Source organism: Acartia tonsa, chromosome 3 (genome assembly GCF_053477335.1).
Source record: "Acartia tonsa isolate MP-2025a chromosome 3, ASM5347733v1, whole genome shotgun sequence".
Classification (NCBI taxonomy): domain Eukaryota; kingdom Metazoa; phylum Arthropoda; class Copepoda; order Calanoida; family Acartiidae; genus Acartia; species Acartia tonsa.
In genome coordinates this window covers 9,673,802-9,701,074 of record NC_137262.1, presented here as the reverse complement: position 1 = coordinate 9,701,074, position 27,273 = coordinate 9,673,802, and the positions used below count along the sequence as shown (strand labels likewise).

General features: G+C 33.0%; 1 protein-coding gene across 1 annotated transcript; it reads left to right on the top strand.

The window, feature by feature from the left end:
• The first annotated feature begins 30 nt into the window (after positions 1–30).
• Positions 31–26,515, top strand: Sqor (Sulfide quinone oxidoreductase). The gene is made up of 16 exons (XM_080152578.1): positions 31–134; positions 3,545–3,595; positions 5,000–5,075; positions 5,398–5,531; positions 5,749–5,853; positions 9,864–9,926; positions 11,673–11,718; positions 18,828–18,922; positions 19,381–19,503; positions 21,052–21,121; positions 21,426–21,556; positions 21,847–21,939; positions 22,222–22,336; positions 22,846–22,898; positions 24,702–24,803; positions 25,603–26,515. The coding sequence occupies exons 1-16, from the start codon at positions 85–87 to the stop codon at positions 25,619–25,621; spliced, it is 1,326 nt and encodes a 441-aa protein (XP_080008704.1). The 5' UTR covers positions 31–84; the 3' UTR covers positions 25,622–26,515.
• The last annotated feature ends 758 nt before the right edge of the window (positions 26,516–27,273 follow it).

The window sequence follows — 27,273 nt, the reverse complement described above, 5'->3', positions numbered from 1 at the left end:
TACATTGAAAGAGGTAGATATGGGGCAGAAAAATACCCTAAAACCATCCTCAACACTAAATCTAAAATTATTTCCAGAATAAAAATGAAGGCAGTCAAGTTTCTGAATACTGTTAGTAAAACTGAAAATATCAGGTACACACCATTTCATCCATTCCAACCAATTAAACATTAATAAGAATTTTTAAAGAATGCTTGTATGATACCTAGCAAGGATGACAACATCTATAAAAGCGAAGCGCTGGAACAGTAGGACAAACGAACATGAATACGTTTAGAGTGTCAGAACTAAAATAGCAGAATATAAATGTATAAGTCGAAACTAAATTGTAGGTAAATTTGTTGCAAAACTGTTAAATACAGAATACTGTTTATGGACATACTTACATCTTTAGCACTTGATTGTAGAGATGCTTTGCTTATAGCTTTATACTTTATTTTCCTAGGAATCAGTACTAAAAAAATCAGATTTTGAATATATCATAAAAAAGTTGTTTTCAATAAAGTTTAGAATCAGCATGTTTAAAAGGACTACGGTTTTTTTTCTGGTAACGATTATAGAGTTACTATGATTCCTAAAGCGTACCTAATTGTTAGAGGAATCAATATGACAAAATTAACAAAATAGCTAACCGTTCTGGACAGACCTATGGACTTACCCTAATTATAGAAAAGGTTTGTTTTTAAAATGTTTTTATATTTAATTGCGATGCAGAAAATCATAACACCTTTAGTAGAATGGGTGTATTCACAAATGTAAAACTAATATATCCAATGCTACCTGTTGTACTTGGTATGGATGAGACGGCTGTTTATAGCATTGTAACGCTAAATGTTTAAATGTAGGCTCCTCTGAAATAGACCAAAATCTAATTGTAAAGCAGAACCACATCGGTTTCAGCGGTAAGCCAAATCCTATGGTACAAAGAGACACACACAAACATATATCATGTTACTTTTAATTATACTAGCGGTTACGCCCCTAGCCTCTAGGGGCTTTGCCCCAAGAGGTATAATTACATTTTCTATTACCTACTCAGCTGCAAAAAAAATGCGAATGGATCGCAAATTTGCGCAAATTAATGGTGAATTCGCAAATTCGTAAAGATTCCTAAAATTCATCAAAATTCGTAAAAAATTGTAAAAAAAAAATTGGGGGGGGGGGTTTGTTTTGTTTTTTGGGGGGTTGGGGGATTCCCACCCTCCAAAAAATTGCTTAAAACCATCACAAAACCAATAGGTATATACCATGAAGAGTAGAATCCGATCGGTGCAGTGGTTACCAAGATCTTAAGGGACAGACGGCTAGACATCAAGCTACTTTGTATTATAGATAAGGATTAAAACCACAGAAACATAAATGTATGAATTCGAGCCCTGGAAACTTGAATAGCACAGACTGTCTCTAGTTTGATTGACATCAAGTTTAATTCTAAAGAAGGATTAACAATTAACATTAAATAAACATTTTGCGCATTTTTTTCACAGTTTTCAACTTCAATTAGCCTTGCAACTTATTTACTTAAGCACTGGAAACTTTTTAAAATAAGTCATCTATAATACAAATTAGCTTGATGTCTGTCTGTCCGTCCGTCTGAATCTTAAGATCTCAATAACCGATCGGATTCTACTCTTCAGAGTATATACCTATGGATCCTGTGGTGGTTTTAAGCTATTTTCTTGGGGAGTGGGACACCTCCAACCCCCCGAAAAATGAAATTCCCCCCCCTCAAAAAAAATTGGGGGGAAGAGTATGGGGGGAGAAATTTTTACATTTTTTTTTTAAACTACCTCATGGGGCAAAGCCCCTAGAGGCTAGGGGTGAAGCCGCTAGTGTATTAAAAAGTAACAAGATGTCTGTCTGTGTTTGTATGTCTGTGAAGGATCTTGCTAATAGCTGAACCAATATAGTGAAGCTTCTTATGGCCTAAGAGAAGGTTTATGACTATTTTAGGGAAAGGTAACCCACCCCCCCCCCCCTCCAAAAAAAGATTCTGTGTAACCTCCCTACAGTTATTTGTATGTGCCCTTCGAGGCCTCAAGAAGCATAACTGCAGTAATATGAAAAACAGTAGGTTTCTGAACTAGTCAACTTAAAAACAAGAATGTAAGTTTCCATAGATGCAGCAAATGGTATTGCTAAGATAAAAATAGACTTATCTACTATGGATATCTTAAAAAGGGTTAAAATAAAAAATATGATTTAAAATTACAATTTGTTCATTGTTAAAGTCTGTGTACAAACAAACTTTTTGCGTTCCAACTCAAGTTAAAAACATTTGTATTTTTTACATTAAAGTTCCTAGTAGAGCACAGACCGGTCCCCCCCCCCCCCCTAATTTTAAAATAAATTGAAGGAGGGGTGTTTTTCGTTTGTATTATTTTAGGTCAGGTTAGTTTACATAATACTGGGTACTGGGTAACCCTGCAGAGATATGGCTACCCCAGAGGGCTTAAGCAATGAAAAAAATACCCCTCTTATTTTCAATTACTATAAAAATAAGGTTGGGGGGTGGGGGGGGGGGTTCATTGCTCGATGGGCACTTTTATGGAAAGCAGCAAAAATTGTAGATGAAACTTGACAGATTGCATTAAGAATGGGATCAAAAACTGACATACCACTGCTTGTACTTTCAACTTGAAAGGACACTCAGAATTTTAAATATGAAGTGTTTTTTTAGAATTATACCTCAGATGTCTAACAAAAACATTTGGGTTTAATTATATTTGTGCTCTTATTTTAATATTTTAAGTACAAAGTTAAGCTAATATATAACTCACAAAGTGGAAATTGGACTTTCTTGGCTGCCATAAGAGATAGATTGTTAATTATTTTTGTGAAGATTCCGTACATTGCGTCTGTCCATTTGTTAACAACTTTGAGATTTTTTCATCCTTGACTATTTTAGTCTATTATCTTGTTTTGTTTTTTAAAAGTAAAGCTTTTCTATAATTAGGGTCGGTCGGTCCGTCCGTCCGTAACGGATAGCTTTTTTGTTAATAAAGGCATGTTAGATTTGTCCTATTGATTTCAAACTTTGCATGGTGATTCCTACAGTATTTAGGTACGATTTAGAAAGCGTAGCAACTCTATAATCATTACCAGTACGTCCATTTTAAAAATGTTGATTTTTTTACTTTTTTAACAACAAATTTTTATGTGATCTAATAATCCGATTGATCTTATTTTTGGTATACTGATTCCTGGGACAACAAAGTACCTATAATCAAGTCCTAAAAATGTAAGTATGTCCATAAACATTATTCTGTATCAAGGAGTTTTTCAACAATTTTACTTACAATTTTGCTTCGACTCTTATACATTTATATTCTGATTATTCAGTTCTGACACTATACAAGTGTTAATGTCCGTTCGTCCTACCGTTTCAGTGCTTCGCTTTTATGGTTGTTGTCATCCTTGTTGTACTTAAACATGATCTACACTTCTTAGAATGAAATGTTTCTTTCAAATAAGTAAAATAACACGTAATTCAAAAGTAAGTTACATTTTCAAATATATTTAAATTTCAAATTACGCTTTTTAGTTTTCGAGCATTCTCAGTATCCTCCCAGTGCCATGCTGATAAACACTTCAGGTAAGATCTAGATATATAATTTTGATTAGAAAGGGGAGTTATTTTAATGCAACCATCTCGTAATGAATGTATAAATGGCACTTAGAATTCGAATTTCGATCTGAAATTTTGCATGAGTAATCCTTTGTAGGTCTATTTTCCCTAAATCGAACAAAAAAATGAAAGAGTAACGTCTAACGGCTCAGCCGTTTAGCCGTTTTTTTTTGCTATTTTTAGGGCAAATCTGTCATAAATTACGTAGAAATCAACATTTTAAAACATATTTTTGCTTTAAATCATGTGAAATGATACAAAAAACATTTTTTAGAATTTATAGTACCAGCAACTACCGGCCAGAATCGTTTGAAAACGTTTTGGAACAGCAAAGAGTATTATGTGGAGATAGGTTTCGTGATAGATTTGCATAGAAAAAAAGCCAAAAAATGGCTAACGGCTAAGATTCCAGCCGTTAGCCGTTACTTTTTCAATTTTTTGTTTGATTTAGGGAAAATAGACCTACCAAGGTTTACTCATGCAAAATTTCAGTTTGAAATTCGAATTCTACATACCTAAGTGCCATTTATACATTGATTACGAGATGGTTGCATTAAAATATTAGTTAAATATTTACATATATCCATACCTCTAAACTCTTTATCAAGTATTAAATGAGGGATAAATGAATAACAGACTAACAAACTTTATATTGAGTAGCTACTTGATTGATTACATGTTATAAAATACAAACTTTAACTTTAATTTTAAAGATATTATTTCATATTTTTGTTGAGTCAGACTAAAGATTAATTGATTATGTATAATGATTTATTATTGACATCGCCTCTTAAGAAGCGTTTCGTCGTATTTTTACAGTAGCTTTTATAGGATAGGTTAGGTTAGGTACGGTGCTTGCCCCGCAGGGTTAGAGCCTCCAGCAGGGGGCTAGAAATAGGAGAAAGGCTACTGTGAAAATACTAAGACGAAGCGCCCCTTAAGAGGCGATGTCACGAAAGGGAATATACCCGATTTTTCTTAGTTTTTAATGAGAAATTGTGTATTCATATAATGTTTTATGATTTAACCAAACTGACAAAATCTCAATATTTTTTTTCATTTGCATAATTTTACCAATGTAAATTCATTTGCATTAAAGGTCGTCTTATGAAATTTTGTGTTTTACCTTTTATATCATTATATTTTGATTATTATCCCACTCTAACGTAGTCATATCAAATGCTTTGTCTATGTCAAATGACAACACTAACAAACTTTTACCTTAATGCTTTCTAAAACGTTTTTCCTATGTAAACTTTTAATCTGATACATGGATTAGGCACTAATTTTAAAATCAAGTAATCACAAGCTGTAGTTTATATATTTAAAAATGTAGTTTTTAATCATTGCTATAAGCACTTATTTGTTTAGGCTTCTTGTTGTTGGGGGTGGAGCTGGTGGTTGTGGAACTGCCTCAAAATTTGCCAGCAAACTTGGAAAGGGAAAGGTAAAATAAACAAATATTATTAGAAAGGGTTGAGAGCTTCCCATGTTGAAATTGACTTGCTGTTAAATACTTGATTTTAATCTATTTATAAAAATCAATAAAACCGACTGCAACTTCTTCAATAAAAAATCTACGAAAATTTTAGTTGATAAAATGTCGGCTTTAGTTAGAGTCGGCTGAAGAGCATTCAAGAATAGGACGATTTATTAAGGGTGATTGTCTAAGCTGTAGATTGTTTAAAAGAACCCGAAGCTTAATAAAATATTTTTAGATAAATCTTTGAATATTAAACAGGCAAAATCAAACATTCAAATTCTCTTAGGTTGCAGTTATAGAACCAACAACCACCCATTACTACCAGCCTATGTGGACCCTGGTAGGGGGAGGTCTCAAAACCTTGGAACAATCTGGCAGGCCTATGGAGTCTCTCCTCCCTAAGGAGGCCGCCTGGTTCAAGTAAGATTTTTTTTGATAATTTGTAATTTTCAAAGTTATTTACCTAAATCTGAAATTTTCTGAAATTTTCTAACAAAATATTAAAAGCAAAAAGTGCCAACTAAAAAAGTATAGATATCATTAACATTTTTTATATTTCCATGAGGCTAGGTAACATCCATAGACAGATTTGTTTTGTAAAGACTTTTTTTTTTAATTTAAGTAAATTTTTTTTCAGGGAAAAGGTGCAAAGTTTCCAGCCCGATGAAAACAGTGTAACACTGGAATCTGGAGACAAGCTTACCTATGATTATATGGTCGTCGCAGTAGGACTTCAATTAAGGTAAGGAAACTATTCCGTGAGAAGTACTAGCTGCTACCCCCTAGAGGCCCAGAGTCGACCATACCCCCATTTTTAAGGTAAAGGATTAGAGTAAAACACTAGAGAAGAGGAAAAGGGTTAAATAACTGTATTGTATATGCCCATAGCACTGTCCTTGTGCCCACTTTCAATTGTGTAATTAAAAATTAACCGAAGGTGTGGTGTGTATTAACACAGCCAAGTAGCAGGAAATAATTTGGTAGCAGACGAATAAGGTCATTGAAAAAGGAAGGGTGGTAGTTATCTGTATATAAATCTATACTATATATCTGATAGTAAAGGAAACTATTCCATACGAAATTTTTATCCAGTTAGGACTATTTTGGAGATAAATATAATGTATACCTTTTCTTTGTTGATTTGGTACACCAATATTCAGATTTCGTCTTTTTCTAAAATATATAAAACTAGTTATTTCGCCCCTAGCGTCTAAGACAAGGCGAGGGGGGGGGGGAATTTGGGCAAACAATTTCCGAGATCTTCAGCTTCAGACGAAAAACCTTTATATTATGGGATAATTTGATGATGAAAGACACTGTCATCTTTTTCTTTTTGTAATTTATTTTTCTTATAAGTCATAAAAGTCTGTATCCATTTGTCTTGTCTGCAAAAAGTCATTTGCGAATTTTAGAAATTTGCAATTTTAAATTCTGAAAATATCTGAGACAAACTATTTACTGCCTAGCTTATTTGAGAATTTGATTTTAAAAGGGGGGAGTTGGATGCGACACTTTTTAAAACCAAACCCAACAATAAAAAATCTAACCAAAAAAGCGTTATTGCACACTGGAATTATGCATGGCAGTTAATTTAATGATATACAATGTGAAACTGTGAAGATATGGCGGCGAACCCGCCACTCTCGCCGAAAACCCAAGTTTCCTGCCTAATTTTATTTGCCTTATTTCGCCAATTCGATAATTTTGAATCATCTGAGACAATCACAATTGATTATTGACGGATTTTAATATCTTATAAACATAAATCTATTTAACAAAAATTGTACATTGGACATAATTTTTGACAGGGATTGCAAAAAATCAAAAGTATTCGACAATCTTCTAATAAAATCAATTAGGTATACTTATCAAAAATTGCTCTATTTTTACTTAATTTTTATGTTTTGCTGCGCTACATAGGAACATGAATTGTCATTGTTAGACAATTAGATTTTAAATGTTGCATACAAAATGTTAAAGATAATGCTAAATATAAGTTGAATCTTCATTAAATGTTAATGTTTATCGTTTATTTGTGTATGTACTTTTTAAGGTGTACTTTTGCTAAAGTACAGATATTTGTATATTTGTTATGTCACCATGATTTATTACCTAGATCTCAGGAATGTAGGTATTAGAAAATACACTTGAGTAAAGTTATTACCTGTAAGGACTATAAATTTTAGGATTTACACTTTACAGATTTTTTTAGGTTCAAAATATTAACTTAAAACCCTAATTATTTATATTTTAATGCTATTGTTTTTAGCCAAATGTAATTAGGAAAAAGATTTCTTGATGACTTTTTTTATATTTTATTTTCCACCGGAATCAAGCCGCTTCTGAACCGTGAGGGAAAAAACATGTCCTGCTTGGATTAATTGAAAAAGCATTAATAAATGTTATTGGGTATACACATTTTTGTAATATTCCACCTGGAATAAAGCAGTAATATCTACAGGAAAAGATAAAATGAGAAAATATGATGACCATGGACATGCACGAACAGCCATTACTAAAACAACATTTTTTTGAAACTATGCACCTAATCCTTTTACACTATAAAGTTTTAAACTAAGCTATACATTTTTATCTTGTCTCTGCGTTTAAATTTGGATTAGTGCAGAAATGCAAGATGTCTCAAGTTTAAGCAAGGGCGTGCTTTGTAAAATTTCTAGCGGCTATGCGCGTAGTATATAGGTGATCTGGTTACAAAGGGACAGTAAAGGGATATAAAAATAGCTTAAAACCAGCTCAAGACTTAAACTGAAAATAAAATAGCCTAAAACTACATTGGAGCTAGATAAAGCTTATTTGTAATGAAGAATAGCTTAAAACCTTATAAAGACTTTGATCTTAAAAATTTTAAAAAAAAGTCTAAAACCATCACATGAGCTATATGAAGCTTACCTGAAATAGAGAACCCAATCGGTTCAGTAGTTGTTGATATCTTAAACTTCAAACAAAAAACCTTACTACTTTATATCATAGGAGAGGGAGTAATTTTAATAAAAATATTGTTTAAATAATGGAGAATGGATATAGCAATATAAATGGCATTTATTTAAAGGGATTGGTTATGAATGGGGAATGGAAGATTAAAAAGAAAGTGGATGAGATAGATTGATTGATTAATAAGGTCCCAAAATATTATTTGCCAGAATCCTGGTCCATTGTTCCTTGATAGAATGTGTAAGAAAGTAATGACGAAATATTTTTCATGTGAAAGTCTTTGTAATTTATTCGGATATATAAAATGTGTAAAAGTGAGATAGCTGCCATATTTGTGTTTAGAAATACTTTTCTTGTATTCATTCGAAACCGATTGATATCTGGTGGATTAGAACCAGTTCTCATCCATACGAAAATATTATGTCTAGCATCGTATCATATGCAGTTTTCTACGAATATAAAATGTACAACCATAAGATTAAAACCAGTTTTTTATCCCGTGCCTTCGGCATCTCTGGGCTAAAAAACTGGTTTTAATCATATAATTGTACAATATTATATCTGCGGAAAGCTGTCTACAATACGATGCGAGAAATAACTATTATTTTTGTATTTATAAAATACTTATATTTAATATCAAATATATTTAATTTGTACAAATAATTTTTAGGAATATCTATTAGTTTGCATGCGTATATTTATAGTAAAGAATTCCAAATATCAATCACAAATTATCATGATATTTATTCTTACTAACTGCTGCAAGTGTATGTACAGTCTTGTATAAAGCAACTAGATTGTATTTACATAGAATAGTATAGAATACAAACTGCAATAATTAAAATATTTTATATTAATCTCATGGTTTATAAACAGTTGTTTGCGATTAGACAATAGAATAAATTTATTTTTTTGTCGGCCCCGGAAGGTCCAATGTCATTTAAATTCATTGTTGGGCGAAATTTTCGAGGTTAAAATTTTCCAGATTTATGTATTTTATCTATTATCTATTAAAAATAAAAATTCTACCTTTTATTAACCATTGATAACGTCATATCCTATTATATATAGTACTAAGATTTTATAACTACTAAACCGATTGGGTTCTCCATTTCAGGTAAACTTTACATAGATTCATGGGTGGTTTTAGGCTATTTGATTATTAAATTCAAGTATTTGAATGGTTTTAGGCAATAATTCTATCCTTCTTTACCCTTTTGAATAGGGGCGCAGCTGCTAGTTGTTCTATATAACACGAAGAATGTACGTAAATTCTTACTTAATTTATATAGTATTTTTAACATACAAAGAGTGTTATATATAGCTTAGAATCCCTTAGAATGTCTGTTTGTCTCTCTGTCTGTAACGCGCTACACATGTTATATGCTATTAGGGGTATAGTAATATATAAAGGTCTCATATTGGCAGGGGTAAATTTTGTTTACCCCCCCCCAAAAAAAATTTACCCTCGGGGGAAAATTTTTTGGGGGGGGTAATTTAAGTTTTATTAAATATTTAGTATTAAAAATTTTTTTTGTTAGAGACTTTTTATTTTTTTAGGGGGGGGGGTTAAAATGACAAAAAAAAAATTTGGGGATGCCTACGGCACTCCCAAAATCGTTTTTTTTTTGGGGGACATCTTTGCCCATCCACATTTTATTTTAAATTTAGTATCCGTCATTTTTTAGGGAAAGATAAAGGCGTAAATGTTTTAATTAACAAGAAGTGTATTTTCCCTATTTCCCTGCTATTTACTTTTTTTAAACTACTTCATAAATGTTTTATTTATATATATTTTAGATATGACAAAATCAAGGGACTCCTGGATGCTTTTGAAACCCCTGGAGTGTGCTCAAATTACAGGTTTTGATTTATAATGATTCCTATGAAGTTTAGGCACAATTTGATTAGCCTGGAAACTTGTCTTGTCTGTTTCTACATGAACTGCCATATCTCCTTAATTTTTACGTGTATTGTTGTTTCTCTTGCTTCTAGTTGTTTAATTAATTTTGTACAATTTTATAAAGCACGGCTTTTGCTTTTAATTAACTGCATATTGGCATTAATCAAACTTATTGTTAACTATGTTGTTTTTGAACATCGAAACATTATAAAAAGGTTTCGTGAATTTTTATGCGACTGCTTAAAATTGTTACTATGCTTTTACATGAAAAGGTCACTTTTTCAAAACCATAGGATATTTATATTATTTTTTAAAACTTTTCTTAAAGAATGAAGAGTACTAAACACACTTTATTTATATAGTTTTATAAGTTTTCTCAGCAATTCCAATTTGTATTCAAAAGAAGTTATATCAGGCAAAAAATATTGTCCTGCAAATTATGGTTGGCTATCCGAATCCGCAATCCGCCCACCTATGGATAATTTTTGGACCCAGAATCCGAATTTGCAATTCGCAATTTAAATTGCGGATACAGATTGTTAATTTTTATGACTTTTGTAGCACTTAAAAAAATATATTTAAAATGAGGCAAGACAAAAACCAAACAAGTATTTTATTGTTTCTTAGCTAGAAGTAAAATGAAGGGTAACATCAACAGTTTTTTTTATTTTATTTCAAAGGAGCTTTTCATGCTTATTTCAGGTTAGGTTAAGTAAATGTTAAAAAATTACCGCTGTAAGGACAAGAATCTTTTTTATTTATAAAATACCTTTAAAAATATTGCTAGAATCCGCAATCCACAATCCGAAATAAAAACAAGAATCCGCAATCCACGGATTAATCCGCTTTTTTTACAGGCTGATTTTTGTAAGAATCAGAATCCGGCCCAAAAATTGGGTGGCTTGCCAACCCTAACACAAATTTATAATTTGAAAAATTAACATTTCTAAATTCAAAATCTCATTTTTTGAAGAAGATCATTCAATATTACACTATTAATGACTTTTGAAAAGGTTATGTTTTTTTTTGCTATTTAATAATCCCTAAATCTCGGATGTTACATATTTTACACATGTTTCTTATTTGTCAAAATATTGCAAAAAATGTTGATTTGTTATCTTTAAAACAAAGTATACATGCAATAACATAATAATAGATGACACTTTTGCTTTTTTATTGATCTACTATTTGCACAGTTTTCTAGTTGTGTAGATGAATAGGTGTAACCATCCTTTTTCATCATCTTCTACCCATACTATACACTTTTGCACTTATAGTTTCTAGTTGAACCAAAAAACACTCCCATCCCATTGGCCTATTTCAGAAAAAAAATTGAAAGTAGTAAGAGGATATGTGTCCAAGCAAAAGTGTATAACATAAGATGTTTAGCCTAGATGAGGTTAAATTGGGTACACTACAGCCCCACAGGGTTAGGGTATGCTATAGAGTTAGGGTTGTGCATAAAGAAAAAGTGGCCCAAGAAGGGGGAATGGTTGTGGTTAAGACTGAATCTGAGGGAAGAACTCATTTTTTTGTGGAATAGAAAAACCTTCAGCAAGCTCTAAGATACTAATGGTCTTTCCTTACTTTAAATGTTCCGTATTAATGACCAATATAAGAAAATTCTTACATTTTTTTTCAAAATCTTCTTCCTTTTACTTACAGTATATTTAAGTAAAGAAAAAGTAATAAATTTTTATTTTTAGTGATAAATATGTCTTGAAAACTGCGGCTGCCATCAAGAATTTCCCGGTAAGAAAAATTTATTTCACTAAACTTTGATTTTATTGAAGATTCTATTTTTAAGAAATATATTATACAAGATACTTTGGGGGTTATTTATTTAACCCTTTTCTTATAAGTTGCGTAGCTACTCTATATGTCACTTTTACATGACATAATTTTTTAATTCTCTAAGAATTGTACTTTATAAAGATTTATTTTAAACTATTTTTCTTATTTACCTACCATTCTAATTTTCTGTCCTATTAATATATTTATCCTTGTTAGTTAATGCAGAAGTTTCTTGCAAATTTTTAAATTTCTTAATTTATAAGTCTATCTTTCAAAATTTGCTTCTATCCTAATATACAAGAAACAGGATGTATGTATGTCTGTCTGTATGGCTTCTCAAAGGTCCTAGGAAGGTTTAAAACTATTTTTAGGGAGGGTACATAAAGAAGTGTGGCTCACCTTCGTGGTATTATAGGCTTGATCCACTCTGAAATACATCAGCCAATTAGAGATCAGTCATACATCATCATATATACATTTGTAATAACATCAATGCTAGATCTACTGCCAATTTAGTCATGATCTTCATTCAGGTCTTCTTTATAATATATCTTGGCAGTTAACACTTCTTCGTCATTATTTACATCAGCCATATGAGATCTTGATTGATGGGAGAATCTTCATATTCTTGTATTCTAAAAATAAGAATATGTAGATTGGCGTCCCCCAACTTGAAGTCTAGCCATAGGCTAGAAGGAAGCATGGCGAGCCATAAAGTCAGTGTCAGGATATGGCTCGGCAAATATTTCATCAGCATTAGCAGTGTTGATAAGTTCATTCATGTGTGAATAATCCCAGTAGAAACCACGTTCTGACCAAATTCGTTCAGCAGTATTTGGTGAAACAGGTGTTGGTGATGAAATATTACTAGATGTAGGTGATGTTGAAGAATCAAGATCGACTGTAGGTAGAATAGATGTTTCTGGTGAAACATTTGCTGAAGATGGTGCTGAAGAATCAGTGACAGCTCCATCTAATTGTGGAACTCTGTTGTATATGGCTGATATTTGTTTTTTTGCTTTGTGTTTTATTTCGGCTCTTTTGTCAGTATTGATGTTGGGTTCAGTGTTGTCTTCATGATCTGATTCATCAATAAATGATTCATTTTGAATAGCAATAGCAAGCTGATCTTTTGCTTGACGACGTTGATCTAGCATCCACTGATCAAGTTGTTGGTACACTTCTGGTCTTGTATCTGTTGGAGAAGTGTTTGTTGAAGAATAATGTGACGATGATGATGTTATTGTGACTGTAGGAGGTGATTGATAAGCTGAATCGGTTGGAGCTGATGTTGATGATGATTCAATCCCTCTTGCTGATCTCTGTACCCTGATCGGAGCTATCACATGATAATCTTCATCAGATGAAGAATCATGTGATTCCTTGAGAGGAGTCCATGTGTTGACTTTTTTTTGTGTATTTTTTTCTCTCAATATCTGATTATTACTCCTAAAGGCTAAGTGACAGCGGCTGGTGTCTGTTGTGTAAACTTTTGATCTAAGGGTAGGCTTTTCAGAGTGAGCATGTAGCATTTTCTGAATTTTTATTTTATCACCTTGAGATGCTGTTACCACAAAAATGTCTTTTGCCTTATGTTTATCGTTTTTCATAGTTTTTGGCAATATAAGGTCTCCAGTTTGAAATTTTACATTTGTTGATGCCTTAATTGATTCATTGTGCTTGTCATTATGATAATCTCTGATTGTTTTTTGTTGACATTTTAATTTTTCATAATCAATATTCAAACTAACTCCACTATTTAGATCTCTATTGAAGAACATTTCATATGCAGAAATTGTGCCATTACGTCTTAGCTTTTTATTTAGAAGTTGAACTACAAATTGAATTGTTGTATTATTTACTTGTCTGCCATCTGGCTCTATTCTGACTAATTCTAGTTCAATTTCCTGGCATGCTTTGTCAACGACAGAGTTTTCATTGATATTAAAAACGTCGGTATTAGTGACAGATATTCCCATTTTTTTAAGATCATGATCCTTGTTGTCAAGTAATGGTTTGAAGCCACTTGCATTATCTACTTTGACAATGACCTCTCCAGCAAGTTTTATTGGAGTAAGAAGGTCGATTATTCCTTCTTTAAGGTCTTTATGGGATTCAGACTTGACTATTTTTGCGAGAGTATAACTTGAAAAATTGTCTCTAATGACTAAAATATATTGGCATCTTCTCCTGATTATGTCGGCATGAAAGTGGCTGCCAGGTACATTAGTGTCCGTTTTTGAATAATGTGGGACAACAGGAGGTATTTTCTTTTGACTAGAGCAAAAGTAGCAATTGTCATATAATTTGTCAAGTTCTGGTGTTAGGCCAACGGAATAAAAAGATCTGTCAAATTGGTTTTTAAGTTGACTTTTGGACGGATGATTTAAGTTGTTGTGCATTTGCATAAGAACAGCTGGAAGATGTGAGGATGGTACAACAATCTGTTCATAATTTATGGGGGCAAATGCGTTTGGTTTGGACTTAACAACAAGTAAACCGTCATTATTTAATTTAGCAACTGATGTAAGCCTTCTAATTTCAGAGAGTAATTTACCACTTTGTTTGCTAGGTGTTTTTCCTGTTGTAATAAAATATTTTGCTTGCTGGCAGGATTTACTCTCATCCTGTACAACTTTCCAAGCAGACTTATTTTCAAGAATGGCGGCAATATTAGGCTTTGCTGAATTAATAGCATGAGGATTCAAGGTGTTTACTGAATCTGACACAAAATTACAAATAGCACAATGTTCTGCGTTACAAGTTGATGGGAATCTAGACTGATTATCGCCACAGGCATTTAAATTATTCTTTCCACTGACTAATTGGACAAGAATGGGCAAACGATTAACATTGGTAATTAATGTTTGAATTCTAGGGTTACTGCTGTGTTGGCCTTTCCTTATTAAATTAACTGCATCTGCCACAGCTTTACTATCAGGGGCAATAATAATTGGCTTTTTACTTTCCTTTAAAATATTGTATTCTGCAGTTATTGCAGTTGCAAAAGCTAATGCTTCGAGCTCGCAACTGTGCCATTTGGCATGATGTTCACTAAGTTTGTTGGAGTGAAACGAGACTGGCAATTTTGAATTATTTTTGATAGCATATAAAATATGGCCAATGCCAGGTTTAGTTTTAGCTGCGTCGACAACGAGGAGAAGCTGATCATCAGGGGATGGAAGATAAAGAGTCTGCATTTGATCAATTACTTCTTTGGCCTTATTAAATGATATTTGCATAGATTCGTCCCATTCAACTTCATCTTTAGAGTCTTTACCAGCGACTATTTGATCAAATGGATCTAGGATAAGGGTTAAATTTGGGGCAGATGGCATCATTGTTTTATAAAGCCCTATCCAAGAACGTAGATCTTTGATGCATTTTATGTCAGAATAAGTGACGTTTTTTAATGAATTTATTCTGTGGGGAGAGGGTGATAGAAATCCTCCACTTTTCCAGACCCAACCAAGAATGTCAACAGACTCAAGAAAAACTTTTGTCTTATCTGCGGAAATTTTTAAATTAGCTGCATTTAGTTTAGAAAGAACTTGCTCATAGTTATTTGCCGTTTCTAGTGGTGTGGCGCCGCCGACGTAAAGATCATCTGCTATCCTGGCCACGGAGCCAGTTAGCATCTCATGTGATAATACCTTTGCTAGAAGCTCATCTAGTTCTTCTGACTGTCCAAGAAGGCCCTGTCCGCTGCGTCTCATAAATCTAAGGCCGCCGAATGGTGTTGATATTCCAAGCCACTGCCCGTCCTCTATAGCTGCATGGTTTTGGTAAAAACCCTGAAATAAATCCATTACTATGATATATTTCCACCTGCCAAGATGAAGGAAAATATCTTTTGGCTTAATAATAGACGTCGGAATATTTTTTAAATGATCATTAAGCTTTCCAAAATTGACCACCAGACGGACATCCTTTGTAGTTAGCTCATTTTTTGGTTTATTTTTGGCGCGCTGTTTTCGGACAAGAAAAGCTGGACTTACATGTTGAATTTGAATGTCAAAATCCTGTGGTATTCCGAGAACACCCTGAGCCGTGAACTCGTCACACACCTGCTGAAGCAATACTTTGGTGCTATGGTCATAGTTTATGTTATTTACCTTGTTGGCTGGAGGCCTTGATTCATTTGCCCAATTTAATCTACAAATATGCCGTCCAAAGTTCATGTTGTAACCCTGTGAGAGATCTTCATTAAAAATATGCCTGTGTTTTTCATTGGTTTGCCTTATAAAATCTATGACTTTTTTTTCAATCCCATTTTCATTAATTTGAACATTTTTATAATTGTTGTCGCCGTCGATGGAAGGTTGAAAAGAGGAGAGACATTTAGGCTTTTCAGAACAAGAGTCATTCATAGTCCTAACTTGAACTTTATCATTCCCTTTGTTTAATTTAATGACGTCACCAGTTGTGTTTAAAACGGATATAAAACCATTATTTACCTTGCAAGTTTGTGGAGGAGGCCATAGTTCTTGTTTGTTCTGGTAACATGGTTGAACAGCTAAGAGTTGATCATCAGTATGTGGCACTTTGTAGTGAACAGTTTGACCCGGTAGAATTGTTTTCACATGATTATTTTTAACAATTAAATTTGTATTTGAAGTTGGTAGCATCATTAATTTGTTTGTTTCTGGAACGGAGAATTTGTTGTGTATCACTATATTTTTGTTGTTGATATCTTGAACAATACAGTTTTCTTTGAAGAAGTTGTTTCCACCAACGAATGACGTATGTAGGTCACGTGTGACTATTGCGTGGAACCTGACTTGAAAATTATTTCTGTAGAAAATTTCATCAATTTCTCCTTCTGAGGGTAGTTTAGTTTTTCCGTCGGCTAGGTTACTTAATTGATTGTTTGGTTTGATTTGAAAGTTGTGTTGTTTTGCTGTTGAAAGTTTAATAAATGATACAGTGGCTCCTGTATCTAATTCTATGTTTACATTTTTTCCGTTTTTATCTTGCAAGGTTAAAATTTGTGATGGGACTGGTTTTATGAAATTGCATCCGGCTGGCTGGTCACTGAAATTATTACAATTATTAGATGACTTATCAATTGTTGTTGATAATTCTTTTTGAAGAATTTGTGACATAACCTGTTCTGAAGAAGTGATGGGTTCATATCCATATTCTGCGGCAATGTTGTCTTCTTCTGGTTGCATGTTGGCAAGTTGAGCTGTGGCTCTTTGAAATAGCTGGGTTTTGTCTGTGTTGGACATTGATGGGCACTCGTTGTCTCCTACATAGTGGCTGGTAAAGATATGTCTTGGTTTGTTGGATAATTGACATAGGCGACAAAAGGGGGGCAAGTTTGATCTATATTGTGTTTGTCTTTGTTGGAATGATTGCTGAGGAGGCTGTGGTCTGGGTCTGGCAGATGGTCTGAAGGGTCCCCTGGAATATCTTTGTCTTGGTTGTCTGGTGTTAGTGTAGTTGCAGCTTGGTTGTTCTGTGTCCTGTTCAGATTCTTGTGACTCTTGTTGAACGTTGAGCTGTGATACTTGAGGATTATTTTCTTCAATTTCTTCCATATATTGTTTTGCCTTACTTAATATGTCTGATTTAAAATCCATAATACGCTTAGATTGGCCGATTTTGTGGGCGTATAATTCCTTGACATATGCAGGCAATTTTGGGTGAAGTAGGGATAGAACATTGAGGAGTATGAGATCTTCCATTGTTGGTGACAATTTTTCATCTTCTGTCAAAGTTTTGCTTTGCCATTGAATATTGTCGCCTGTTTTGCCAAGGTTCCCCATCATAAGACTTCTGTAGTTGTTGTAGAATCCTATTGGGGTGACATTTCCAGTTGGATCATATTTCACATCCAGGATGTTTAGGAAGTGAATGCCTTTTTGTTCTATTCCATAGTCTTGTCTGATTTTTTTATAAATCCAATCAATTGATGTTGAGTGTCGTACAATTGGTTGGTAATAATCCTCATGTATAAATTTTGCTATTATCATGAGAAGATGTCGAAGTTCTTTTCTGATGGTTGTAAGGTTGGATTCTGGATCAGTCTGGACCAATGTGCGGATCCTGTCTGGGTAAGACTCTGCTGGTTCCCAGGATGCATAATCTCCACCAGGCATAAATTTTTGGAAGCGTTCATCTACTTCCAAATATATTTCCAGGGCATCTCGCCAAATGTTGAATTGTGTGTCTGTTACTCCTTCAGCTGGTAGAGTGTTGGGTGGGTAGATCTTTATGGTAGCCATTTTAATGTTATCACAATTAGTTTATATAATGATGTATGACCAATCACCAAATGTCCAAGTATTTCACTTTAGTTAACTTTTTTAAAAAATATTCTAAATTTACTTTTTGCGGTTGTGACCGTTTACAGTCTTGTTTTTTTCACTTGAATTTTACTTTAGATTTAAAATGTTTTTATTAAAATTGGATAAAATGAGAATTGAATAAAAGGTTAAAATCAAAAGGATAATTTAAAATGATAAAATGGTTAAAATAATAGTTTTTAGCGGATTATTTTTTCAAATCCGAATATTTAAAGGTAAAATTGATAAAATCAAAAACCGTTAAAATAGAGGAGAATCACTGATTTTTATCACATCTCCAGGTAGCGTCTTTTCCCGGCCTGGGCTCGACCTCGCTGCCACCACATAAAGAAGTGTGGCTCACCTTCGTGGTATTATAGGCTTGATCCACTCTGAAATACATCAGCCAATTAGAGATCAGTCATACATCATCATATATACATTTGTAATAACATCAATGCTAGATCTACTGCCAATTTAGTCATGATCTTCATTCAGGTCTTCTTTATAATATATCTTGGCAGTTAACACTTCTTCGTCATTATTTACATCAGCCATATGAGATCTTGATTGATGGGAGAATCTTCATATTCTTGTATTCTAAAAATAAGAATATGTAGATTGGCGGTACCACCACCCTCCCAAGAGATTTTTTTTTACTTTATTATAAACTAAATAGAAAATAAGTTCGACTTTCCCGCGCCACTCACACACTACTTCCCAGCTTAAGCCTCGAGGGGCGAATCCGCTAGTATTTTTAATGTGCCTTATTTGTAGAATGGTGGAAATGCCTTGTTTACCTTCCCCAACACCCCAATCAAGTGTGCTGGTGCCCCACAGAAAATTATGTATATTTCTGAAGAGGCTTTCAGGTAAAGCAGAGTTAGGGATGATAGATGTATAGAACACTTTGCATGTTGAAAATACAATGATTTATTCACTTTAAACCAGTTGTTACAAGCTTTTTTAGTCTACCTTCTATGTCTCTAACTTAGTTAAACTTAGAGTAAAATTACAATTCTAAACCTACTTTTATCTTAAAATCACCAAATGCTTTGTTTAGTTCAAGGTGTCAAAAGTATAATAATAATAATAAGATATCACCTAATGTGGAAAATGTTAAAATATTGTATTTCACAATAGTTTGTCATTGATGAATTTTACATTTGAATATGAAAACTTAGTTAAAACAGATTTTTATTTTAATTTATCTATGTTTAACAAAATTTAGTATAGAGATAACAAAACATATATCATTATTTGATTAACGCCTTAAAATATAAATCCGTTCATGCTCCAATTTTTGTTGAAATTGTCACTATTTTTCCAGAGAAGCTGGTAAGAAAGCCAACATAGAATTCCACTCCTCCCTTGCTGTTCTATTTGGAGTTAAGAAGTACGCGGATGCCCTCTGGAAAATTGTCGAACAGAGGGGTATCAATATTAATCTCAGGTTAGAACTTGGTGACTTTTTTTATGAAGCTTATCATAGCTCCTGGGAAGGTTTATAAGGGGGGGGGGGGGAGTTTTGACACATTTGCGTAAACCTGGCACCTAGGCTTTATCTTTGGACTGAGAGGATAGGTTATTTAAGATAAAATCATTCTTATATGATGAATTTTACGAAGTTGTAAGGTTTTTTGGATAGACCTCCAGGTTCCGGAGCTGCAGAGCTCCAGGTGGTCTCTGTACAGGCCAAACCGTAAAAATGAAAACAAATTTTAAGTTACAAATCAACTTATAAAAAAAAATATGCATCTTTTTTCTTCAAATATGTGAATAATATTTTAAAAGATGCATATTTTGTTTTATAAGTTGACCTGTAACTTAAAAAAAAATTTTTTTTCATTCTTACCTGTGCAGAGACCACCTGGAGGCCTGCAGCTCCGGAACCTGGAGGTCTATCCAAAAAATCTTAAAACTTCGTGAAATTCATAATATAAGAATGATTTTATCTTTAATAACCTATCCTCTCTGTCCAAAGATAAAGCCTAGGTACCAGGTTTACGCAAATGTGTCAAAACTCCCCCCCCCCCCCACTTATTTTGGGGGATTGTACCTTCATCATCCAAAGAGAAATTGCCCTTACAACCCCCCCCAAAAAAAAAAAATTTTTTTTTTCCTTTTTAAAATATTTTTGAAACTGGTAAACTTCCATCTACCCTCCCCGTTCCTCGATTGCGCCTAGAGGCCTCTATGGGCACCCAAGGGAAGTAAATATTAAACCCTTTAGAAATTATTGTCGTGAATATTTATTTTGTTTTGTTTTACCTGGTTCTGTTACCTTGAACAGATAATGAATAGTTTGGTTAGATAATAGTAAAGTTGTTTCGGAAACTGATATTACTCAAACTATCTTTATTAAGAAGGGGGTTGGGGGTTGTAATATGTCGATCTCGTGTTCAGTTTACGTATGCCATCCTTAGCCTAAGCCAATCACTGCTGCAGCCACCCTGAATTTTGCCGCTTGTGGCGAAGCTGCAGCCGCGTCTACAACAAGCTGCGTGATTTTGCATCGTAGAGGAAAAATAAGGCAGCCGCAAAATTTGATTTGTCTACTTTATACACCGCCACACTCAGCCTAAGCTTCCCTCAGCCGCAGCCACGCGACTGAAGGCCCTTGGCCCTAGTTTTTACATAGAATTAATTGAGCCATTAATTTTCTAGGAAGCTAAAACAGATTTTTAAAAGTATCAGATATTGCGATAGTAGATTTAAACATGAAATGCTCACCGAATCGATTTAGACATACGTTTTGTTTGATTAACTATAACATGCAAGAATGAACAATGAATGTTTAGTACTATTATAATGCAGTCTTACATTGAACAAGTACAATTATAATTAGATCAATCTATATAACAGCTATACATATATATTGGTCTATAAATATTTTATTTAATCATTCATTGTAAAATTCCTTAGTATAACAAAACAATAACAAAAACTGATTAAATGGCCTAATTCTATTATTTTATTTAATCTTTTTTTATATTTGTAGACATAATTTGATTGAAGTAAAGCCTGACTCTAAAGAGGCTGTTTTTGAACACCTAGACACCAAAGAATTGGTAAGTTGAATGTTTTGCCTATTTCTTATTTGAAAGGATTTAATCCTGTAATTTTTTTTGTTGATTTTTTTTACCATTTTCTGGGGTACGTAAAAATACATCTGAATCTTAATCTTTATGGGTTTATTTAAACAAAGAATTACTTTGACTTTAAAGTAGTATTTGATGGATTTTTTAATACACATTTATAATGAGCTGATTCATGTAAATTAAAAGTTTTAACATAACCCAAGACATTTTTACTTTTACCAAATGGGAAGGATTCCCAAAAAACTGCTTTATTCTTCATATTTCTTTGATTTAGATAACCCGACCCTATGATATGCTCCATGTGACCCCACCCATGAACACTCCCCCTGCTCTGGGTGAGAACAAACAGCTGGCCAACGAGGGAGGCTTCCTTGATGTTGACAAAGAAACTCTCAGACATGTAAAGTAAGTACCTACTGAAAACTGGCGTAATATCTTAATTTTTAGTTTTTTTTTGTAGGGTCATTTAGACTTACCGTCGCCAAAATAGAAAAAAAACTCCCCACTAAATAAAAGAAGCTTTCCTGGCAAGGAGAACAAATTGGTCCAACGATTATTGAGAATTTTCATGACGGACAAATATGAATCCCACCTCTTTTTAGATTAAGATAAGCTTTTAGTTCATTAACATACAACAATTATGCACCAAAAAAATCAAGAACAGAAATTGTCAATTATATTTTTTATATACCTAGGTACCCTAACATTTTTGGTATTGGTGACTGTACAAGCGTACCCACAGCTAAAACAGCCGCTGCTGTGGCCGGTCAACTTGGAATTATGAGACAGTAAGTGCATTTTTAGTTTTTTTGTTTATTGTTTTAGGTCAGGTTAGGTTAGGTTATAATGGGTACAGGTAGCCCCGCAGGGTTAGGGCTCCCGTAGGAGCCAGAAAAAAATACTCTTACCTATTTCTATTTATCTTCAATTAATTTAAAAGTAAGGGGACGGGACAGGCAAATGAAAAAAGAACCCCATCTCTCTTTTGTTTTAGATTATTTAAAAATAGGGTAGGGGTCTTATTGCAGTATAGACACACTAAGGGAAAGCACTAAATTGATTTGTTTTAGTAACCTTGGAGCAGTATTAGCTGGAAAGGACCCGCAGGCAAAGTATGATGGCTATACCTCTTGTCCTCTTGTTACTGGCAGAAAGACTTGTGTCCTCGCAGAATTTGATTTCCAGGTAAAAAAAAAAATCAGGGATGGCAATCAGAATCTGTTTTGGATTAATCCGTCAATTTTAAAACCAAAACTCAGGGTCCAAATACATATAAAACCCGTGAAAGTTTGGATATTTAGCTTGGATTAATGCGGAATCCGCAAACGCTTTAGATAAATCCGATATTTTGCACACAAAAAAATGTCAATTTAGCATTAAAACCTTTTTCATTTTAGTACATTAATCAATTTATTTTCTAAGCTGTATTTAACTTTCCTGTATTGCTTCGAAACTGATAAATATCCGCTGAATTAGAACCGGTTTTTAGCCAAAATAAAAAATCATTTGTAACATCGTAATATGGACAATTTTTTCAAGTATTAAATTAGAAGTCATAAAATTAATAGCAGTTTTGATAGCCAAGGCCTTCGGCCCCACGAGGGTAACAAAACTGGTCTTAATCTTAATTTTTAATTTTAATACCCGTGGAAATATTTAGTGTTATATATTTTAACGTTTTTACATTTGTTCAGGCCCCACCTCAGCCGTTAGAGACCTTCCCAATTAACCAAGCAAAGGAGAGAGTGTAAGTTATTGTAATAATATTAACATTATGGCTTTTAAACCGATTAATATCCGCCGGATTATAACCGGATCTGATTCATACTGACTAACTACACTGAAATTAATCTTCTGGAATGATGTTATTAATAAAATAGAAAGTATGTATGTATGTACAGTAAAGTGTCCCGCCCTGGAAAAATTTTGATAAAAGTCGCTGATTTATGCAAAAAAATGACCTATACAAAATATTTTTTTTCTGTAATGCAATAAATGCGACCACACAAGCACTACAAAGTTTTTAAAATCTGCAAAAAGACCTAAAATTTATTGAATCAAAACTATAACTTTATGTTGCTCCCAGGAAAGGCCTTGAGGAGTAGAATCAGGAACTTTTGTCCGTTTCAAAATATCTCGTTCCTAGCCTTAGAAACGACTAAAAAACCACCATTCTTTAGGGTTCATTGAGAATTATCCAATTTGTTTTGAGGTTTATCGAGATTTTCTCAGACTAGGAACGAGAAAATATTTTGCATGGGTAATTTTTTTATGAATCAACCACATTTCATTTGGGTGGAGCAAAAATTGTATCTAAATTTTTTCCAGGGCGGGACACTTTAATGTACAGCGCAATATACATGAAATTAAACATAAATCGCAATAGCATTTACATATTATATTTAAATGACAATTACAAATTAATGCATATTATTTTTGCTATTGGCTTCCAACCTCTTTATTGTTCAAATTATTGACAGGTTATGTTTACCATACAATATTATAATTACATATAATTTTTACTCAAAGTTTCAACAACTTTTGCTTCAGCAGTTGTAAGGTTTAAAAATGTTCTTAGGCTAATATTGCATTTAAATATCCATAATGTTGCCTTAATTGTCAAAGCATGCTTACAAATAATAATGCAAAAAGTCTTTTTATATTATCCATCCATTTCTTTATGACAAAGTTTTTATTAATGAATAAGCGTATACCTAGCCATTTGTTTTGTGAAATGCAATTATATAACTTTTTACTATAGGTTGATATGATACCCTATTGTATTTTTTTACTTACTTTACTAGTCATACAATGTAAAGAATTCCCAAAAAGGGCATAATGAACAATAAATGAAACTGCCCTCCAAAATTAAAAACTCGTTCTCCCATTGCATTGCATTGGTTTGTTTTAAATTTCTCGTATCAATAAAAATTCTTTACAAAGGTCGTACTCTAATAATCAATGTGAAATGTTGACAAGATATTATAATAGACGAATTATACTAGATAAAATTTCTTCGGTAGATTTGTATTAACAGGAGTAAAGTTTGGAAAATATTATTTATATTTCATTATCCTTTTCAATCTTTTCAATGCTATTTTATAAAGTTTTAGAGGGAGATTCATTTATAGGAATCTCAACAAAGTAGCCTTGGACAAAGTCGCCTCCGGACAAAGTAGCCTCTAGGACAAGTAGCCTCAGGATATTTACTTAAGAAAAGTAACCTCCTAAGGAAAGTGTTAATAAAGGTCATGGCCGCTGCGCTCGGCCCACTTGCAACAATATTAAAAATTGTAAAAACAATATTAAAAATTGTGAAAACAATATTAAAAATTGTAAAAATCTACCAACCAATTTTTGTAAAAATCCACGAAATTCTAAACCACCTATATATTTTCCTTAGGAGGCTACTTTGTCCTTTAGGCTACTTTGTCCTTGAGGCTACATTGTACGGAGGCTACTTTGTCCAAAGCTACTTTGTCTGAGGCTACTTTGTCTAAGTTCCATTTATAGTGGATTATCCTTTGATTAATATTATTGTTGTATTCAGTACCATGTACATGATGAAGGCCCACGTGATGCCCCAGCTCTACTGGTACGGACTAGTCAAGGGATGGTGGGAGGGACCCGCCATTTTTAGGAAGCTCTTCAGGTAAAAGTTTTTTTTTCTCATTTGGTTTTGCAATATTGAAGTTTAAAAAAGAACTTATATGAATCTATGGGATTGATTGATAAAAAGTGTTTTTAACCCTTACAGATCGGGCCCCAATTAGAAAATGTGTCAAGAATCGGTCAAACGGCCATGACTTTCCTAATCACGGAAGTTCCTAATTGCTCAAGGATTCACCAAAAATATTTAGGTCTTTAGCTGTAATAGAAGCCACGATATTTATGATATATGTCTATAGTAAAAGCAGGACAAAAAATCAGTCATAAAATCGGTCAAGGATAGGTCAAACGGGCATAACATTACTTTCCTCAGATGTTGATTGATATCTATGTATTCACCAGAAAATAATTTAGGTCTTTATTTTATTTATACACAAAAGTCATAATGTAGATTTATTTAGAATTTTTTCTAATTTTGGTGCCACCTAACCGACTTTGATCGGACACCACGACCGATACAGACCAGATATACTTATAAAATCAACCTCTTGCCGACGTACATACTAAAACTTAAAAAGTCATAAAGTCAGAGCTCTATATCTTACCTACAAAAAAAATAATATCAAAAAAAACTAGAGGTGGGGGGAGCAAATTTTGCCTCCCCCCCCCCCCCCCGATCTGTAAGGATTAAGCTACACTAACTCAATTTTAGATTTTTGGCTTTAACTTCTATAGACCTATTTTTATGTTTTCTAATTGCCTTCTATACCTAATGATTCTTACTAGCTATAGAAATAAGATAACTTGCTAACAAAAGTAAATTTAGTATATTTTTATTTTAGATTTGGATTTTCCAAGTAAACTGATCTGAAAATTAAGAAACAATAAAGATACATCAATACTTTGTCCAATGACAAAATGCTAAAAATGTTATTGTTATAAAAAAAATAGGGTTGTAGTTTGTTGTACAATTGGCTATATGGAGTGTTTTTTCATTTACTTTTTATATTTGCTTTTTTGACTTAAAGATATGTTACATTAGACCATTTTTTTTGTTCCTTCATGTAACAATTTTATTCTATTACAAATTCTCTGCTCTGTATTACTTTGAAAAATATTTTAATGGTATGTTATATATTTATGCTTCCTAAAGGGATAGTTCTATAAAATGTATTTAATAATTAAAACAAGATTGTTACATAAAAGTAACCATACTTAAAAATTATTGATAAACAAAATTACTCTTTATGTAGTTTAAAATTATTGGTTGAAACGTTTGGTTGCTAACAGTTTAGAAGAAAGAAATTAGATAATAGTACCCAAAGTTTTTAGCCAACCAATAAGATAACATGTTTTTTTTTGTGTGCCAGTGTAATTTATATTCCAATGTCCACAACCTCCCTGCATTATATGGTACCCCAAGAGTGGTCGTCATTTGCTCATTTTTTCAAAATAAGACACACATTAATTACAAAAATTATGTGATATTATCTACCGGTTGATTATTTAAGAAAGACTACTGATTTTTTTGACTGCTTGATATCTATATTAGATATAAATTTCAGAAATAGTTGAGAATAGCATACCAAATAGTTTTTCTACCTAATGCCTCTACACGAAATTGTATTTTTATGCTAATTAAATGTGGTATTTATATATTATGTAAATGTTGTATAACTGTTTTAGTCAAGTATTAATAAATATATATATTTGTTATAAATAAAACATTTTGGAAATTATATCGTCGAAAAATGTCGTCTCTTGTATTATTAGAAAGAATAGTATTTAACTAACAAAAAAAATAAAACCCGCGACCGTGGCTCATCATTTAGCGCACTCGCTTGTCGTCGGAGGGTGATAGGGTCGAATCTCGGCTTAACACCGCGTCATAACTAGAGACGTTAAAAATGGTTTCTACTGCTACTGTGTGAGCTGCGAGACTTTAATAATAGTTAGAGTAGGGGGAATGCCTTGGCCAAAAACAGGCGCAACTAATTACCATACACAGTACGACTTCTCAGCCAAAGGGTTGGATTTAAAAGGGTTGGTTGTCTAATGTGTGTTAATTAATCTAATACCCCGGGTCTTTGGACAGCTAGGAAAAGAGACATTTGGTTCCCCTTGGTTATCCTGGGTTGTTGGACAGTGGCGTTTGAATGTCATGGACAGCATCTCCGCCCGTATGAGGTAATTCACGAGGTTACAAAATAAAACAACGATTTTTGTCTGCTAAAATTTCCTTTCAAATTCGACGGATTAAGGGGTCAGTTTGAACATATATCTACTATATGTATTGTTTCTTTGAGATGTGCTAACATCTATACCAATTAGGTTGCCATTTATATTAAAGCTTGATGGTTGGTAGCTAAACAATCTTTATTCGCAGTAAAAGTATTAACATAACAAATAAATCGTCTTCAAAAATTTAGGGTGTTAGTTTTCCTGCTCTAAGTGCCCCCAGTTTTGGAAATGATTAAAAAAATTGTAAATGTATTCATTGTTTAAAATGTTTG

Bases quoted from the DNA above. Each gene is read 5' to 3' on its own strand.
- Sqor (XM_080152578.1), top strand. From the start codon at position 85: ATGAAGGCAGTCAAGTTTCTGAATACTGTTAGTAAAACTGAAAATATC. The intron at 21,940-22,221 runs GTAAGTGCATTT...GATTTGTTTTAG, and splicing joins CAACTTGGAATTATGAGACA to TAACCTTGGAGCAGTATTAG. The intron at 22,899-24,701 runs GTAAGTTATTGT...TGTTGTATTCAG, and splicing joins AACCAAGCAAAGGAGAGAGT to TACCATGTACATGATGAAGG.